This window comes from Mesoplodon bidens (assembly GCF_964165515.1).
Source record: "Mesoplodon bidens genome assembly, chromosome: 3".
In the NCBI taxonomy this organism is placed as follows: Eukaryota; Metazoa; Chordata; class Mammalia; order Artiodactyla; family Ziphiidae; genus Mesoplodon; species Mesoplodon bidens.
The window spans coordinates 36,968,491-36,985,822 of NC_138178.1; the positions used below are offsets into that span (position 1 = coordinate 36,968,491).

Consider the following 17,332-nt stretch of genomic DNA (forward strand, 5'->3'; position numbering starts at 1 on the left):
CTACCTTCTTTTATGCTAGTTTCCTTGAGTACAAGGGAAAACACTTCCCCACAGGCGTTAATTAGATAGAAGTTTAGCGGTGGTGAGGAGAAGAGTACAGTTACTGAGTACCTGACTATGCTTTGTGAACCCCGTATCATTTAATCCTCTCATTAGCCCTCTGAGATAAGCATTATTATCCCCATTTTACTGACATTTAAACAGTAACCGTACTCAAGGTCACCAAAGTGTTAAGTGTTGGAGTCTGGACTCAAACCCAGGTTTATCTGTCCCAGGCTTTTGCTTTTATTTTGCAAATTAAACAAGTATGGACACACTAAATCAATTCATTTTCAGTTAGGAAAGTGTTTTTTTTTTTTTTTTTTGCGGTACGCGGCCCTCTCACCGTTGTGGCCTCTCCCATTGCGGAGCACAGGCTCCGGACGCGTAGGCTCAGAGGCCATGGCTCACGGGCCCAGCCGCTCCGCGACATGTAGGATCTTCCCGGACCAGGGCACGAACCCGTATCCCCTGCATCGGCAGGCGGACTCTCAACCACTGCGCCACCAGGGAAGCCCAGGAAAGTGTTTTATTCTTTCTTTTTCACATCTGGGTAGATGCCTTTTTCTAGTCCCCGGGGGCCAACAGGTGCCCATTTCAATGTGACTTTTGCTTGGTTCCTTCTCTTAGGTTATATCTGTTTGTTCACTTGTCAGCCACCTGAGAAGTCTTTTGGCTAACGGAATCCTACTTTCCGCCCTTCCCTTGACTATCTAGGAAACCTCTCGTTGAGTTGGTCTTAAGTCTCCCCTGAACTGAGATTTTCATACTGGAACTTGGTCAGGAAAAGCTAGAACTGGGAGACTAGAGCCACAAAGAAAAAGGGGGCTCAGATAACAAAAAAAAGCACAAGACCAAAGGCAAGCAGGGTCCGAAAGATCAGGGAGCTAGTGAGGAAGGGGGCAGGGGTGGTCAACAAAAGCAGATATGGCCACACAGGTCGTGACTCTTCCCCAGCTGCCGTGGCTGCCGCATCTGCCAGGATGCCTATGACCTAAAGAACTCAGGGACTTGCTGTTGCATTAGAGGCTGTGCTTATCTCTTCTCAGTATCTCACCCACCATCTTGTCGTTCATGAAATTGCTCAAGACATGCTTTCTACCAGTCTGTGCCTGTTGGTCTCTAAGTAGTTTTCAGGGTTAATTTAGAATTAATTAATTTAGAACTATCATTTGAAAGGTTTGAAGCAGCTTATAAATTAAAATGTAACTCAAAATGAAGCAGAGAGAAGAAGGACATTAAAAGGGAAACATTTATGGGAAGCAAAGCATAGCCTTGACTGGGCTTCTGCCAATAAAGGACGGCTCTGATTTGGAACAGAGATCTTTCCATATTGACTGCTTGCCCTGGCAGATGAAGCAGAATTTTTAGAACCAGAACAGACCCTGTAGCTCTTTTGATGCAACACTCTTATGTTATAGGTCAGAAACTTGAAAGTAAGAAAAAGTAGATGATTAGCTTAATGTTTCTCATCTAGTAAGTAGCTGATACCAGAATCAAATTCTTCTTACTTCGTCTAGAGTTTTTTAGCCACTCCATACCATTTGACCAGCATATTTACCCTTCATTTCTGAGTGCAGTGGAAAAGGAAGTTTACTCCTTCCTCCTTCCGTCTCTCCCTTCCTTCCTCCCTCCTTCCCTCCTTCCCTGCCTGCCTGCCTTCCTTCCTTCCTTCCTAACAAGGTTACTACTGTTAGTATTTTAGTGCCATCACTTCTACCACTGCCTCTCCTGGTGAAAATGTACCGAATTTGTACCAGGGATCAGGCACTATTGCTAAGTACTTTGCATACATTGTTTACTCTTCCCAATAACCCGGAGGTAGGTTCTGTTACTGTCTCTATTTAAGGGGGGGACAGAGGAGGCTAAGAAGGATTATGAAGCTTCCCTAGATCTCACAGCCATAAATGGTAGCACCGGATTTCAAGTCCTGGCTGTTTGATTGTGGAGTTTGTGCTTGTAGCTACTAGCAATACTTCCGGCAGTTTTTTTATTCTTTTGTTGAATTACTAAAACAGAACTGTTTTCTCTAAATGCAGAAGTTGAAACCTGTTGAGGAAATTCAACCAGAGTATTTTTTGAAGAAAAAAAGAAACCATTTCCTGATTTCTTCATTTGTTAACCCTGTGACATCATTAGGGCTGGTATTAGCCGCCCTCTTGCCTTCACACCCCAGAATAGAGTGAGATAGTTCTTTAGGAACTTCTGAGGCTGTTTGGAGGGCCAGAAGCTCGACCCCCCTCTTTGATTCTCTCTGCCCTACATCCGGCCCTTGAAGCCTTACCATCCAGCCACTGAGGAAAGGCAGATGGCAAAGGCCCCATGTCTAGTCCCTGTAGTAACTGTAGACAGTCTTCTCTTGATTCCAATCTGCTTTACTACAGACTCTGTCCTGCCCATTGTCAAAACTTTGGCTCTGAAACCGTGACTTTTAAGCTACCTTTGACCCTTTGGACTTCTTTGTATTTGCCATGGATAGAAAAATCAGGAAATAGGAAATTCACCCAGCAAAGAGATCTTTGGGAGTGTGTTTGTCACTATAAGCAATGATACGTAGATTAAAACAATAATGAGATACCATGGGCAGGGGTGGTTGGCATATGGACTCAGGCTTTAGACAGCTTCGGTTCAAAGCCTGCTTCCACCCTTGCTGAGCTTTGCAGTCAAGAACATAAGCTTTCTAAGCCTCAGTTTCCTCATCCATAAGATGGGGATAACATTAATACCATCTCAAAAGGTTCTTGTAAAATTAAATGAGATGATGTATATGAAGCATATAGCACTGTGCCTGGAACGTTGTAAATGCCAATAAAGGTTAATTATTATCAAAGTAGTAATTTAGCCTTTTTGCTCATTAAATTAGGAAAAAATTTGAGTTAATACTCAATGTTGGTAAGGAGATAATGAAATTTGTTCTTGTATATGTTATTACAGATATTGTAAATCGGTATACATCATTTTTTTAAAAATTTTATTTATTTTTGGCTGTGTTGGGTCTTGGTTGCTGCGCGTGGGCTTTCTCTACTTGCGGTGAGCAAGGGATACTCTTCGTTGTGGTGTGCGGGCTTCTTATTGCAGTGGCTTCTCTTGTTGCAGAGCACAGGGTCTAGGCACGCGGGCTTCAGTAGTTGTGGCGCACGGGCATAGTTGCTCCGTGGCATGTGGGATCTTCCCAGACCAGGGATCGAACCCGTGTCCCCTGCATTGGCAGGCAGATTCTTAACCACTGCACCACCAGGGAAGTCCCAGTATATATCTTTTTGAAAGCGGTTTAAGAATATGCATGAAGTGTTAAGATATTCATATTCTTTGATGAATTCTACTTTTGGGACTCTAGCCTAAGAAAGTAATCCAAAGTGTGAAAAGAAAACTTTAGGTATGATAATGCTGCAGTATTATTTGTCATAGTGAATAACTGACTTGAATAAAATATGATACATCTGCTCAGTATTAAAATTATGAGTGTGAAGACTCTGCAGCTACATGGAAAAATACTTGTATTACTATATTAAAGGAACAATTTAAAAGGAGGTACAAAATTGTATGCACTGATGGTTGGAGGAGTGTATGAAGTTTCTACACAGCTGCTAGGACATAACTGGTTTGTCCCTAGGAACCTTTTGACACTCCCACTGAGACATTAGTTTTTCTTGTTTTTGTTTTTTTAATGTGGCAAAAAAAAAAAAAAAGTCAGGTAATGACCAAAACATAGAACCAAATCTCATGTCTGAGTCTTCTCCCCTGTTGCCAACCTTTAATCTCAGGCTGAGGGTAAATGATGGAGGATAGTGAGGGTTGAGGCAGGGCTCAGAGGTGCTCTGAGGAGTCACTTGTGCCTTACGTGGGCTTCTTCTCAGATTCTCAAACTTCTCTTTATAGACCTGGGGAGGGAGGTGGGGAGAGGGGTGTGTGGGCATTAGTGTGATTTCTTATTCTTGACCTCACCACTGTCAGGGACATCATCAGTGAAGTTCTTAACAGTTTCTTCAGCCACGCATACATTATATTGATGTTTTAACACTTCTTTATAGTGATTATTTGGGAGAAGGAGTACTAAATTTTAAAAGTTAACCAAGTAAGCAAATCATTGCTTTTTGTTTATTTGTTTATTTATTTATTTTTTTTGCTGTACGCGGGCCTCTCACTGCTGTGGCCTCTCCCGTTGCGGAGCACAGGCTTCAGACGCGCAGGCTCAGCGGCCATGGCTCACGGTCCCAGCCTCTCTGCGGCATGTGGGATCTTCCCGGACCGGGACACGAACCCGTGTCCCCTGCATCAGCAGGCGGACTCTCAACCACTGTGCCACCAGGGAAGCCCTGCTTTTTTTTTTTTTTTACTTTTATTTTTAATTTAATTTAATTTATTTATTTATTATATTTTTGGCTGCTCCGCAGCAGCATCAGCATGTGGGATCCCAGTTCCCCGACCAGGGATCGAACCCACGCCCCCTGCACTGGAAGGGCAGAGTCTCAACCACTGGACTGCCAGAGAAATCCCAAATCACTGCTTTCTAAAAAATTATAATAGTAATCCATCCTCATACGAGTTCAAACAATCCAGTAATTAATGGGGTACAAAGTAAAAGTCCTGGCGAATGAGAGGTAGGTTAGTGATGAGAAAGAGTCTGGGATGTCTGTGGTCTCTTGTGCAAATTACTTGATTATAAAAACAGCAATCTTTACTTTGGCTGATAAAAGTCTCATGTTTTCACAGGGTGTAGCAAAACGTTCCCCGACCAAAATGTCTGTGTCAGGAGGGTCTTGTCAAAATGTCCAGCTTGGGAATACAGCTATGAAAAATCATGCACAGGGAACAAAAACACTGAGTGGAAACAGTGCTTTTGTTTGGGTGGTAGGATTATAATTCCACCTCCCCTCTTCTGTGTTCCTAATTTGTCTATAATGTGGTTATAGTTCTTTTGTAATGAAAGTCCAACTTGACAGATAATGTATCAAACACCATCTATGTGCCAGACATTGTGCTTGATGCCAGAGATAGGGCGGTGACCCAGACAGGCATGGTCACTGCTTGGAGGAACTTCAGTCCGGTGGGAAATTGCAAATGATTTTACAAGTCATTGTGAGACCATGTGATAAACCCAGGGCGGAGGGGTTTAGAGAGCGGCTGGAACACATCTGAGGGGTGCCTACCCCAGACTGGGGGTAGGGGGAGCTCCAGGGAAGATTTCCTGGAGGAAGAGATGTCTGAGCTGGGACTTGAGGGCCATGTGACTGAAGGTTGGAGTGGGGAGCGTTCCAAGCAAAAGAAACAGCATCTGGCAAAGCTTGGAGGCGAGAGAAAACGTGTCGTGTTTGAGGAACTGGAGGTTGGTGAGACTGGAGCATAGATTGCATGTGAGTTGGGGGTGGTGAGAGGTGAGACTGGAGGGTAAAACAGGGACCAGATTACGAAGGATTTTACTTTCTTTTTAAGGGATTTAGATTTTGTCCTAAGGGCAATGTAAAGATACTGGGGAAATATTTCTTTATTTGCTTGTCTGCTTGCTCACTTATTTATTCTTCCAAATTAATTTTTATGTAAAAGTAATACATGTTTGTTACAAAAACTCAAATAAAATAGAAGTATATAAAATGAAAAGTAAAAGTCTCCCTTTCTCTCCTTGACACTCTCCCCCAGTCTAATCCCCAGAGGTACTTATTGCCAAGGGTTCCTTTTGCACCCTTCCAGGAGTTTTCTGTGTATATGCAAGCATGTATTGTGTGTGTGTGTGTATATATATATATATATATATATATATATATATACACTTTCTCTTTACACAAATGGAACCATGCCATAATAAATAACTTCCACCTTGAAGGTAAAACTTGAATGTCTTGGACATCATATCCGTACATAAAGATATGTATTCTTTTCAATGGCTGCATGGTATACTTTCACATAGCTATCCCATCATTTACTTAACCAGTCTCTTACTGAGGTCTAGACACCTAGACTTTCTAGTTTTTCACTATTACAAAGCAAACTGCAGTGAACGTTCTTGTTATATGTATCTTTGGGTATTTATGTAAGGGTAATACCTGTAGGATATGTTCCTAGAAGTAAAATAGCTGGGTAAGAGGATGTGTACATTTACAATTAAGGTAGATATTACCGAAATAGTCCCTATAGAGGTAGTTACACTTTCTGCCCCCACCAACATTATGAGAGTGTCTGTTTTTTCATATTGTCTGCACCACAGAATATACCTACTTTAAAAAATTGTGGTAAAAATTAAAAAAAAACATAACATAAAATTTACCATCTTTACCATTTTTAACCATAAGTTCAGTAATGTCAAGTATATTTGCACTGTTGTGCAATCAGTAGCCAGAACTGTTTCATCCTGCAAAATAGAAACTCTATTCTCATTAAATAACAACTCCCCATTTTCCTCTCCTCCCAGCCCCTGGTAACCACCATTCTACTTTCTCTCTGTGTGAATTTGACCACTCGAGGTCAAATTAGTGAAATCTTATAGTATTTGTCTTTTTGTGACTGGCTTATTTTATTTAGCATAATGTCCTCCAGGTTCATCCATGTTGTATCATGTGACAAGATCACCTCCTTTCTACAGGCTGAATAGTATTCCATTGTATGTATATACCACATTTTGTTTACCCATTCATGCAGGGAAGGACACTTGGGTTGCTTCCACATCTTGGCTATTGTGAATAATGCTGCTGTAAACGTGGGTGTGCAAATATCTCTTTGAAATCCTACTTTCAGTTCTTTCCAGTATACTCTTAGAAGTGGAATTGCTGGATCTTATGGCAATTCTGTTTTATATTTTGGGGAACAGCCATATGGTTTTCCATACTGTCTGTACCATTTTATATTCCCACCAACAGTGTACAGAGTTCTAATTTCTCCATATCCTCTCCAACACTTGTTACTTTCTGTGGATTTCATAGTAGCCATCCTAATGTGTGTGAGATGATATCTCATTGTAGTTGATTTGCATTTCTCTAATGAAAAGTGATGTTAAGCATCTTTTCATGTACTTACTGGCCACTTGTATATCATCTTTGGAGAAACATCTATTCAAATTATATCCATCTTTCTAATCTTGGCTAATCTATTGGGTAAGAAATGGCATCTCATTGTTTCAATTGACATTCCTTTAATTATGAGTGAAGTTTATTCATTCATTCAACAAATAAATATTGAGCAGCCCCTACTTGTCTGGCACTGTTCTAAGGTGCTAAGGACAATAACACAAAAGACAAGTTGAGCATCTCTATGTTTCTTTGACGGTTTGTCTATATCCTGTTCTGTAGACTATGTTTTTAAGTCTTTTGTCTGTTTTTCTGTTGAGTACTCTATGCTTTCATTGGTTTTTAAGACTTCTTTATTATGTATTAAGGAAATTGGCTTTTTGTGTACTGGGTTTCTGTTACTGTGTAACAAATTACCATGAGCTTCTAGCTCAAAACCACACACATTTTATTATCTGACGGTTTCTGTGGGTGGGAAGTCTGGTACGGCTTATCTCGTTTCTCTGCTTCAGTGTCTCACCAGTCTGCAGTGCAGATACTGGCTGAGTCTTTGGGCTCATCAGAGGCTGAACCAAGAATGCGCTTCCCAGCTCCCTTGGGCAGAGTTTATTTCCTTGTGGTGGCAGGACTGAGGCACCAGTTTCTTGCCTGAGACTCCCCTCAGCTCCTACAGGCCACCCACACTTGCTTGGCACGTGGGCTTCTCCAGCATGGCCATTAATGTCAGGGCAGCTTACTTTTTCCAGGTCAGTGAAGAGGAGTCTCTCCAACGCCTCTGCTAGCAAGACAGAGACTTTCAAATATCAAAATGGAATCACTCCATTGCCATATCCTATTGGTGAGAAAAAAGTCACAGGTCCTGCCCACACTTAAGGGCAGGGAATTACACAAAGGCATGAACCAGGAGGTGGCGATCATCAGGAGACACCTTAGAGTCTGTCCACCACAATCTGCCATATATATTCCAAATATTTTCTCCATTTAGTAATTTTTTTTTTGTTTGGGAGTTTTCTGTTTGATTTTTATGAGGCAAATGTGTTGATCTTTTTGTGACTTCCGTGTTATAATCTGTATTTTTTAAATGGCCTTTATTGTGTCAAGATTTCTCAAACACTCACCCATTTTTTTTAACCCATATTAATACAAATACTAGTATTCTAATACTGTTATTACTTTGGGATTTATTTTGTCTTGAGCCTTGAGACAGAGATCCCACCCTTTTTCTTCTGTGTCCAACCTGTTGTCTCAGTTCTTGAATAATTTATTTTTTATATGATTCTTTCTGTTTTTTAAAATTTATTTATTTTATTTATTTTTGGCTGCACTGGGTCTTCATTGCTGCGCATGGGCTTTCTCTAGTTGCGGTGAGCAGGGGCTACCCTTCATTGCGGTGCACGGGCTTCTCATTGCGGTGGCTTTTCTTGTTGCAAAGCATGGGCTCTAGGTGTGCAGGCTTCAGTAGTTGTGGTGCACGGACTTAGTTCCTCTGAGACGTGTGGGATCTTCCCAGACCAGGGATTGAACCTGTGTCCCCTGTGTTGGCAGGTGGATTCTTAACCACTGCGCCATCAGGGAAGTCCCTTTCTGTTTGTTTGGTTACATTGATATGGCTGCCCATTTCCTCTGTCCATTTCCATATGAGTGTAGTTACTGTAGCTTTGTAATATGCTCTTCAATTTTAATTTTAGTTGTTTTTGAATATATATGTATTTATATTCATGTGGTTCAGAATTAAAGATAATCAAGAGTGTGCAGTGAAAATACCCCTTCCATCTCTGTCCTAGTCACCCAGTTCACTCCCTACAGGCAACCCCCGTTATCAAGTTTGTTTATTCTTTCAGGGATATTTTATGCAGTATTAGGAAATGTGAATATATAATTCAGTTCACCCCACCCTTTTACCCAGAAGGTAGCTAACCATACACAGTCCTGTACATTGCATTTTTCACTAATTTATCTTAAAGATCTTTCTATATCAGCTCCCCAAGAGCATCCTTATTCTTATTTTGTTTTGTTTTGTTTGTTTCTGAGTGCACAGTATTCTATTGTATGGATTTACCATAATTTGTTCAATTAGTTCTCCAATGATGAACATTTAAGTTATTTACAGACTTTAAAAAAAATACAAACTAAGTTTCAATGAACAACCTTATACACATATAATTTTATACACATGCAAATATAACTGCAAGAAAAATTTCTAGGAGTGGAATTGCTGGGGCAATGAGTATATGCATTTATAGCTTTGATAGGTGTGTCAGTTCACACTCCATAGAAGTTGCACCAGTTTACATCCCTACCTGCCATGTATGAAAGTGCCTGTTTGCCCACATCCTCCCCAGCTCAGTGTTTTATCAACTGATCTTTGTCAATCTTATAGATGAAAAATCATGTCTCTGTGTTCTTTTAAGTTACATTTCTCTTACTATGAGTGAGGTACCTTTTTTCTTATGTTTATGTATTACCTTTACTGTGAACAAACTGTTCATCTCTTTTGCCCTTAATTCTTTAGGGTGGTTGATCTTTTTCTTATTGACTTTTTAGGAGCTCTTTATATATTAAAAAAAAGTAGTCGTTTATCTGTGTTATAAGTTGTAAATATTTTCCCAGTTTGCCGTTTATCTTTTTTTGTGATGGGATTTTTTTTTTCCATGCAGGCATTTACATTTTTTTATGTATCAAACTTTAATGTTTTTCAATGGCTTCTAGGGCTTTGTAAAAAGTCTTCTTCTCTTTGTTTCTTTTAATACTTTGTACTTTCATCTTTAGATTTAAAATCTTTGATCCATCAGGAGCTTATGCTAATGTAGGGTATGCAATGTGAATCTGACTTAATTTTTTTTCAGTTTGCTAGCCAGTTGTCCCAACACTGTTTATTGAATAATCATCTTTTCTCCACTAATTTGAAATGCCACTTTTATCATATACTAAATTGCCACATGTGTTTGCTTATATTTCGAGACTTCCCGTTCTCTTTTATTGATTTATGTGTCTATTCATACATCAGAATCACAATGTTTTAACTGATTACTGTAGCTTTATATTACACTTTAAAATTCTAGTAGGATTAATTCACTCTCATGCTTCTTTTCAGTGATTTTTTCAGGCTATTCTTGCATAGTTATTTTTCCAGGTGAACTTTAATTGGCTTGTTAGGATCTATTTTTTAAAATCCTGTCATTAATGGGTTTTATGTAGCTGAATGATGTGATCAGATTTGTGTTTTAGGAAGATTACTCTGACTGCATTGTGAAAGCTAGATTGGAGGAAACAAGATTAGAGACAAAAAGACCAATTATAAGGCTGTTGCAGTAATTCCGGGGAATGGGTAGATGGGAAATTGAGGATAGTAGTAGGTTTGAGAAGTGTTTGGAAGGTCAGAGTGACCAGACATGGAGATGCCTGGGATGGGGAGGGGCTGGGAGGAAGTGCTCAAGGAGAACCCCAAGCTTCCAGGGCTCGGCTGTGGGGTGGTGCCTTTCCCAGACATCTGAAATACACGAGATAGAGCTGGTATGGGAGGAAGATGACAGATTCGTTTCTAAACATGCTGGGTTTGAAATGCCTGCCAGGCAGTCCTAGAAGAGTTGTCCAGTGGGCTGTTGAACTACAAGTCTGAAGCTTTGGTGAGAGGTCCGTGCTGAAGATAAAGAGTTACACGACAGAGTCCTGAAGAAGGCCAGCACTTAAAGGATGGTCGGGAAGTTCAGGAGTCAGCACAGAAGACTGGAAAGAAACACCACCGTGGTAGGAAGGAAACTGGAGAGCATGGAGTCGCAGAAGCCAGAAGAAGAACATTTTCAAAAGAGAGTGAATTGTCAGTAATTTCAGATGGTTCTAAGAGGTCAGGTAACTTAAGAGCTGAAAAACGTCCAGTTGGATTTAGTAACAAGGAAAGTCAATGGTTATCTTGGGGAGAGAAGTTTCAGTGGAGTAGAAGGGTCAGGGGCTGAGGGGTGAGTGGGAGTTGAGGAGGTAGTTGAGGCAACTCCTTCATCAGGAAACTTAGCTGTGGAGAAGGGAAGAGACACAGGGGTGAGAGGAGAAGAACAGAGCATGAAGTTTTATTTCAAACACCACCCCCATCCCCCAGGGGAGAGGCGTGGCTGTGGTTAAATGGAGATGAGAGGGAGGCAGTGAAAGGGAAGAGGGTAGTGATCGTAGGCTTTGAGGACTAGGTAATCCTGAGATAGATATAAGGGCTTAGAGAAATTGGCCAAGATGAACTGTCTAGAAGGGAGTGATCCAGTTATAGCCTTGGTATATGTTCTCTGATGGTTTTTACTTTTAATTTTGTTGAGTTTTCTAATATTTTTGTTTGGCTATTTTTAAAATTAATTAATTAATTACTTTATTTATTTTTGGCTGCATTGGGTCTTTGTTGCTGCGCATGGACTTTCTCTAGTTGCGGCGAGCCGGGGCTACTCTTTGTTGCGGTGCACAGGCTTCTCATTGCGGTGGCTTCTCATGTTGCAGAGCGCAGGCTCTAGGTGCACGGGCTGCAGTAGTTGTGACACGCAGGCCCAGTAGTTGTGGCTCGCGGGCTCTAGAGCGCAGGTCCAGTGGTTGTGGTGCACAGGATTAGTTGCTCCGTGGCATGTGGGATCTTCCCAGACCAGGGCTCGAACCCGTATCCCCTGCATTGGCAGGTGGATTCTTAACCACTGCACCACCAGGGAAGTCCTTGTTTGGCTATTTTTATATCTTGAGAATTTAGAGAAAGAACTTCTAAGAAATTGGAATCAGGTTTAGAAATTTAATTGGCAATTAAGTTAAAAAGGTACAGAACAGTGTATTAGTATGCTACCATTTGTGTAAAAAAGGAGGGGGGTACAAATAATAACGTATTTGCTGTACATGCATAATCAGTATTTGGAAGGAGTCACAAGAAACTAATAATGTAATTACCCATTGAGAGGTGGGAACTGGAGAGAGGGGAACAAGGGGTGGAGGTTGTCTCTTCACTGTCCATCTTTTATTTAAGAATGTAAATATATTTCTTATTTAAATAATTTGATCTAAGCGGGTTGGTTGTCTTTAAAAGTAATGGTTCCAGCAGAGCCTGAATTTTCTTAGTTACTGATGGCTGTAAGTGGGATCCATGTGTTCTTCCATATCTAAGAACCACCAAGAAGCAAGTTCTTGCTTTATGCCTGTAAGGTGTGGATCTTTGCCTTTTCTCTGCTCTTCCCCACTGGAGAACAGCAGCCCTGGGGAAGTGGGCAGTCCTAGATTTTGGTTTAGGGAAAAGGACTGTGCCCTGGCCTGGCATGTCCTGGCCCTACTATCCATAGTTTGACTGAGTGGGCTATTAAGGGTTCTGCACCCAATTCCACCATGGGCAGAAGGGGGTTCCCGACACCAACAAGCAATTCTCCTACCATTCAACTCAATTCTGACACCATCTTCCCAGAGACAGCATCCAGTGATGCAGGTTAAGGGCTCAGTCCTATATAAGACTGCCCCGCCTCTACACTTCAGACACCAGTTACAAGTCTAGGTCCCCGAGTTACCTACAACTTCTGTCCAACTTGGCTGTAAATCGGAGGTTCCCATGACCTCCTCCTCCTTTGGATTCAATTAATTTAATAGAGCAGCTCATAGAATTCAGGGAAACATTTACTTACACTTACCAGTTTATTATAAAAGAATGTGATAAAGGATGCAGATGAACATCCAGATGTAAGAGATGTGTAGGGCAAGGTATTTGGAAAAGGGGCACAGAGCTTCTGTGCCCTCTCCAGGACACACCATTGTCTTCAAATCTCCATGTGTTCACCAACCCAGAAGTTCTGCAAACCCTCTCCTCTTGGGTTTTTATGGAGGCTTCATTACAGAAGCATGATTGATTACATCATTGGCCATTGGCCATTGGCGATTGCTTCAACCTCCAGTCCCTCTTCCCTCTCTAGTGGTGCTGAGGGGACACTAAAAGTTTCAACCCTCTAATCACAGGGTTGATTCTCTGACAACCAGCCCCTACCATTTGGTGTGTTCCAAAAGTCGCCTGATTAACATAACGAAAAACACCTTTGCTGCTCTCATCACTTAGGAAATTCCAAAGGAGCTCTGTGCCAGAAATGAGGAGGAAGACCAAATATATTTTCCTTATTAAAAGTCACAATCCCACAGCTGTAAAGCTGGTTTATAGGGAAGAGAAAGGAGAAAGGGGGCAGTCATTATCCTGACACAGGCAGAAGTCTCCCACTGGTTGTCCCCTTCCCAGCTGTGGCACATCTCACTGACAGTTAATCCTATGACTTGTCAGTCTCTCCATTACCATAAATTATTTCCAGAAACTCCAAAATTTTTCAAAACATGTCAAAAATTCCCTAAGCACAAACAAGTAAAAATACACAGAAAATGAAAAAAAAATTTTTTTTTAGCATTTCTCAATAAGTTTCTTGGTGGCTTTAGAGGAAACACCTGAATTATTGCATTGATGAAACATTTTACTTTTAATCTCTGGTTTTGTACTCCATGCGGATTGCACACCTCCACCGTTGGAGCATCAGATGAAATACAGTCACCTCAAAACTTTGAAATCCCACAAAAATAACCAAATTCACTGATGATAATTTTCCTTATCCATTTTTTAGGGTGCCAGGTAAAGTAGTTAGTTAGGGCTGTGTTAATGGTGCCTAATCTGAGAAGCTGAACCATAACATTCTGGCAGTTGAGGAAGCTGATTGATCACCGTTCCCTTTTCTGGGTTCTCACTGGTGGGGAGCTGACTCAGGGAGCCGATGGAGGACCAGATCATTAGCTTTATTAGCTTTATTACTAGCTGCTGGGTAGCTCCTAGAGCCCTTTTGGGCGGGGCTCTGGGATCAAAATGGGACATCCCTCCTCACGCCTCCCTCTTCCTGGAAGTGAGGCCACCTGCGCCTGCATAGGCAGGGCTGACCAGGCTTACCTCACCAGTCACAGGCCAGAGCTGGAGAAAGGCCCACCTTCCTTGTAAGGGAGAGACCCTGCCCTACTGTTGCGAACCAAGAAGCTGTCAGTAGCACATTCACCCATCCAAAGGAGGGGCCCGGTTCAGGATGGCAGCTCTCACCAGCTCTCACCAGCTCACGTCTGAGTGGTTGGATTTCTCTCCCCTGTCTGTAGGCAGAGGGGGGCACTTGCAGGTGAGAAGAAAAGACTTCCTCCTTATGAGCCCTGCCAGTTTTTGTATTAGGTGACAAAAGGAATGCCAAACCCACTTAACTTGGAGTCTCCAAACAAGCACCCAGACTCATTTGCAGTTTGAACTCAAATTAAATGGAGAACCTGGTCCCACAGACCAGTCCTCCTACTTTTGGTAACTTGGCTCCTCATGGAGAAGAACGACCTTATAATGATGAATTTTTAGAAACCTCTCATCTGGGCAGATTCCCCAAGAGATTCCCCCAAGGATACTTTACAGCTCAGCCTAAGGGAAGATATACCAGAAGCAGGGCTGTATGAAAAAGGAGTGGCCTGCCTGGGAAAATCATCAGGTCCCATCCCCTGTGGGGTCTAGTAGAGGCTGGATGGCCGCGGCGAGGGTGCTGCGTAGTGGGATTGACAGGCCTGGAAGGGCGTTCCTAACTCTTGTGACTGACTGTATGAATCCAGGATGAACAGGACACTATGTGTGCCTCTTCATGAGCAAGTGGGTCCGGTGAGGAAAAGTACCCAAGGCTTTTTTTTTTTTGCGGTACGCGGGCCTCTCACTGCTGTGGCCTCTCCCGTTGCGGAGCACAGGCTCCGGACGCGCAGGCTCAGCGGCCATGGCTCACGGGCCCAGCCGCTCCGTGGCATGTGGGATCTTCCCGGACTGGGGCACGAACCCGTGTCCCCTGCATCGGCAGGCGGACTCTCAACCACTGCACCACCAGGGAAGCCCCCCAAGGCTCTTTTAAATCAAAAGCAGGATGTACATTTTGCTGTTTTTTTTTAAACTCAGTATGATTTGTTTAGAATTGCCATGTGCTGTTATATCTAACTAAATATTCCAGATTATTTTATTCCCTCTAGAAACATTTTCTTTTATGATATACCTTCCTAGTCCCTTTGTGAAATTATACACTTATTTTGTCCTTTAAAGTCATGTGAAGAAAAGTATTTTAGTAATAATTTTTGCAGGCCATATGGTAAAACACTTAGCTTTCATCTCTTTTTTTGCATGTCTGTAAGTTATTGGGTTAAAGCTGAAAAAGACACCCTTAATTTACTATAGTGTCACAATTTTAATTTTAAAAAATTAAACTTTTTATTTGAAAATGTAAAATATACCCTAAAGTAGAGAATAGAATAATGAACCCCCTTATACTCATCACCAGTCTTAATATTTTCCAGTTTTATTGAGGTATAATTGACATATAACATTGTATTAGTTTAAGGTATACAACATAATGATTTGCTTTGTGTATATATTGCAAAAAATGATTACCACAGTACACAGGGGAGCAAGGTCATCAGGAAAGGAGGGCTTGGTGTGCCGCTGCCATTTCTTCCACCTTCTGTCTCTGAGCCTTTCGCCGAGCTTCCCAACAGCACTGTGTTGGGACAGAGCATTCGGAGGTTCACAGCCTCAGTGGTCCGTAGCAGCCACTATGAGGAGGGTCCAGGGAAGAATCTACCATTTTCAGTGGAAAACAAGTGGTGGTTACTAGCTATGATGACTTTGTACTTTGGGTCTGGATTTACTGCACCTTTCTTTATAGTAAGACACCAACTGCTTAAAAAATAATCCATGAGACAGATATGAAGAGGAGCATTTTAAGATGTGCAGTCTCTTTGAAAAAAGGATCAAACTCTTGAACTCAGCATCCTAGATATGTTTGTAAATAAACTTATGGCATAAATCCTTAATGTCTCTTCTCTGAAATATGGAACATGATAAATAAGCATGTGCTTACTTTTATTTGGGTAATATTGCATTATTAGTTTCTTAATTAAATATGCATGTGATTTTTTTTTTTTTTTTTTTTTTTTTTTTTTTTTTTTTTTTTTTTTTTTTTTTCTTTTTGCGGTATGCGGGCCTCTCACTGTTGTGGCCCCTCCCGTTGCGGAGCACAGGCTCCGGACGCGCAGGCCCAGCGGCCACGGCTCACGGGCCCAGCCGCTCCGCGGCATATGGGATCCTCCCAGACCGGGGCACGAACCCGTATCCCCTGCATCGGCAGGCGGACTCTCAACCACTGCGCCACCAGGGAGGCCCTGCATGTGATTTTTTAAAAAATGATTACCACAGGGCTTCCCTGGTGGTGCAGTGGTTGAGAGTCTGCCTGCCGATGCAGGGGACACGGGTTCGTGCCCCGGTCCGGGAAGATCCCACATGCCGCAGAGTGGCTGGGTCCGTGAGCCATGGCCGTTGAGCCTGCGCGTCCAGAGCCTGTGCTCCACAACGGGAGAGGCCACAACAGTGAGAGGCCCACATACCACACACACACACAAAAAAATGATTACCACAATAAGTCTAGTTAACATCCATCACCACACACAGTTACATATTTCTTTTTCATTGATGGGAACTTTTAAGATCTACTATCTTAGCAACTTTCAGATATTATGGCATTATTAGCTCTAGTCACCATGTCATACATTACATCCTCAGAACTTGTTTAGCTTAAAACTGGAAGTTTGTGCCTTTTGACTACCTCAATAATTTTCAACACTTTGTCAATTCTGTTGCATTTATCCCCCTTACTTTTTTTTTTTTAATTCCAAATTACAGATCACTTTTAAACTCAGTGAAGTATCTTACCAAGTTTAATCACAGTGGTGTATCTGGCGTGATTCAGGATGCAGCGAGACTGAAAGAAGAGGGAAGAAGGGCAGTCCCCGCCCACACATGACTCTTCCTCACCTCCGTCTCATACGGCAGGAAGAGGCAGGTGATGGGGTGAAGCCGCGTTCAGATGCTTCGACTCCTTTCCTACCTGACCTAAAATACCTATCTGACCCCTCTGGCCTCTGAGGACACAATTGGCCTTACTCTACTGGCCAGTTGCTTTCCTGTTTAACCTGCCTCTAGGCCAGGCACCTGCTGCCCTGTCCTGTCACTGCTCAAGTCTTAGCTCACAAAAACCAGTTCCTCCCTTCCACAGTTCCTTTCCATCATTCCATCATCACATAAGAAGCAAATCAGCTTCTTCTGGAGGAAATAAATGGGCAGACCCAATTGACCCAGAACTAATTTCTCTAGTCATGATCATATTAGGAGCCAAAGGGGAACTGCACTCAACAGAAGGCCTCTCTTTCCACTGAAGACATTGCACCAGGCAGGAAGGTGGGGATGGGAATGGACAGTTTAAAACTTCTAC

General features: G+C 42.1%; 2 protein-coding genes across 3 annotated transcripts in view; both read left to right on the top strand.

The window, feature by feature from the left end:
• Positions 1 to 17,332, top strand: part of CRTC3 (CREB regulated transcription coactivator 3) — a 105,329-nt gene that overhangs the window by 40,267 nt on the left and 47,730 nt on the right. The gene's annotated exons all lie outside the window — the stretch shown is intronic.
• On the top strand, positions 14,084 to 15,878 carry LOC308614954 (cytochrome c oxidase subunit 7C, mitochondrial-like; the record flags this gene model as incomplete). Its single annotated transcript, XM_081229855.1, has 2 exons — positions 14,084 to 14,170; positions 15,538 to 15,878. The coding sequence occupies 2 exons, from the start codon at positions 14,084 to 14,086 to the stop codon at positions 15,754 to 15,756; spliced, it is 306 nt and encodes a 101-aa protein (XP_081085981.1). The 3' UTR covers positions 15,757 to 15,878.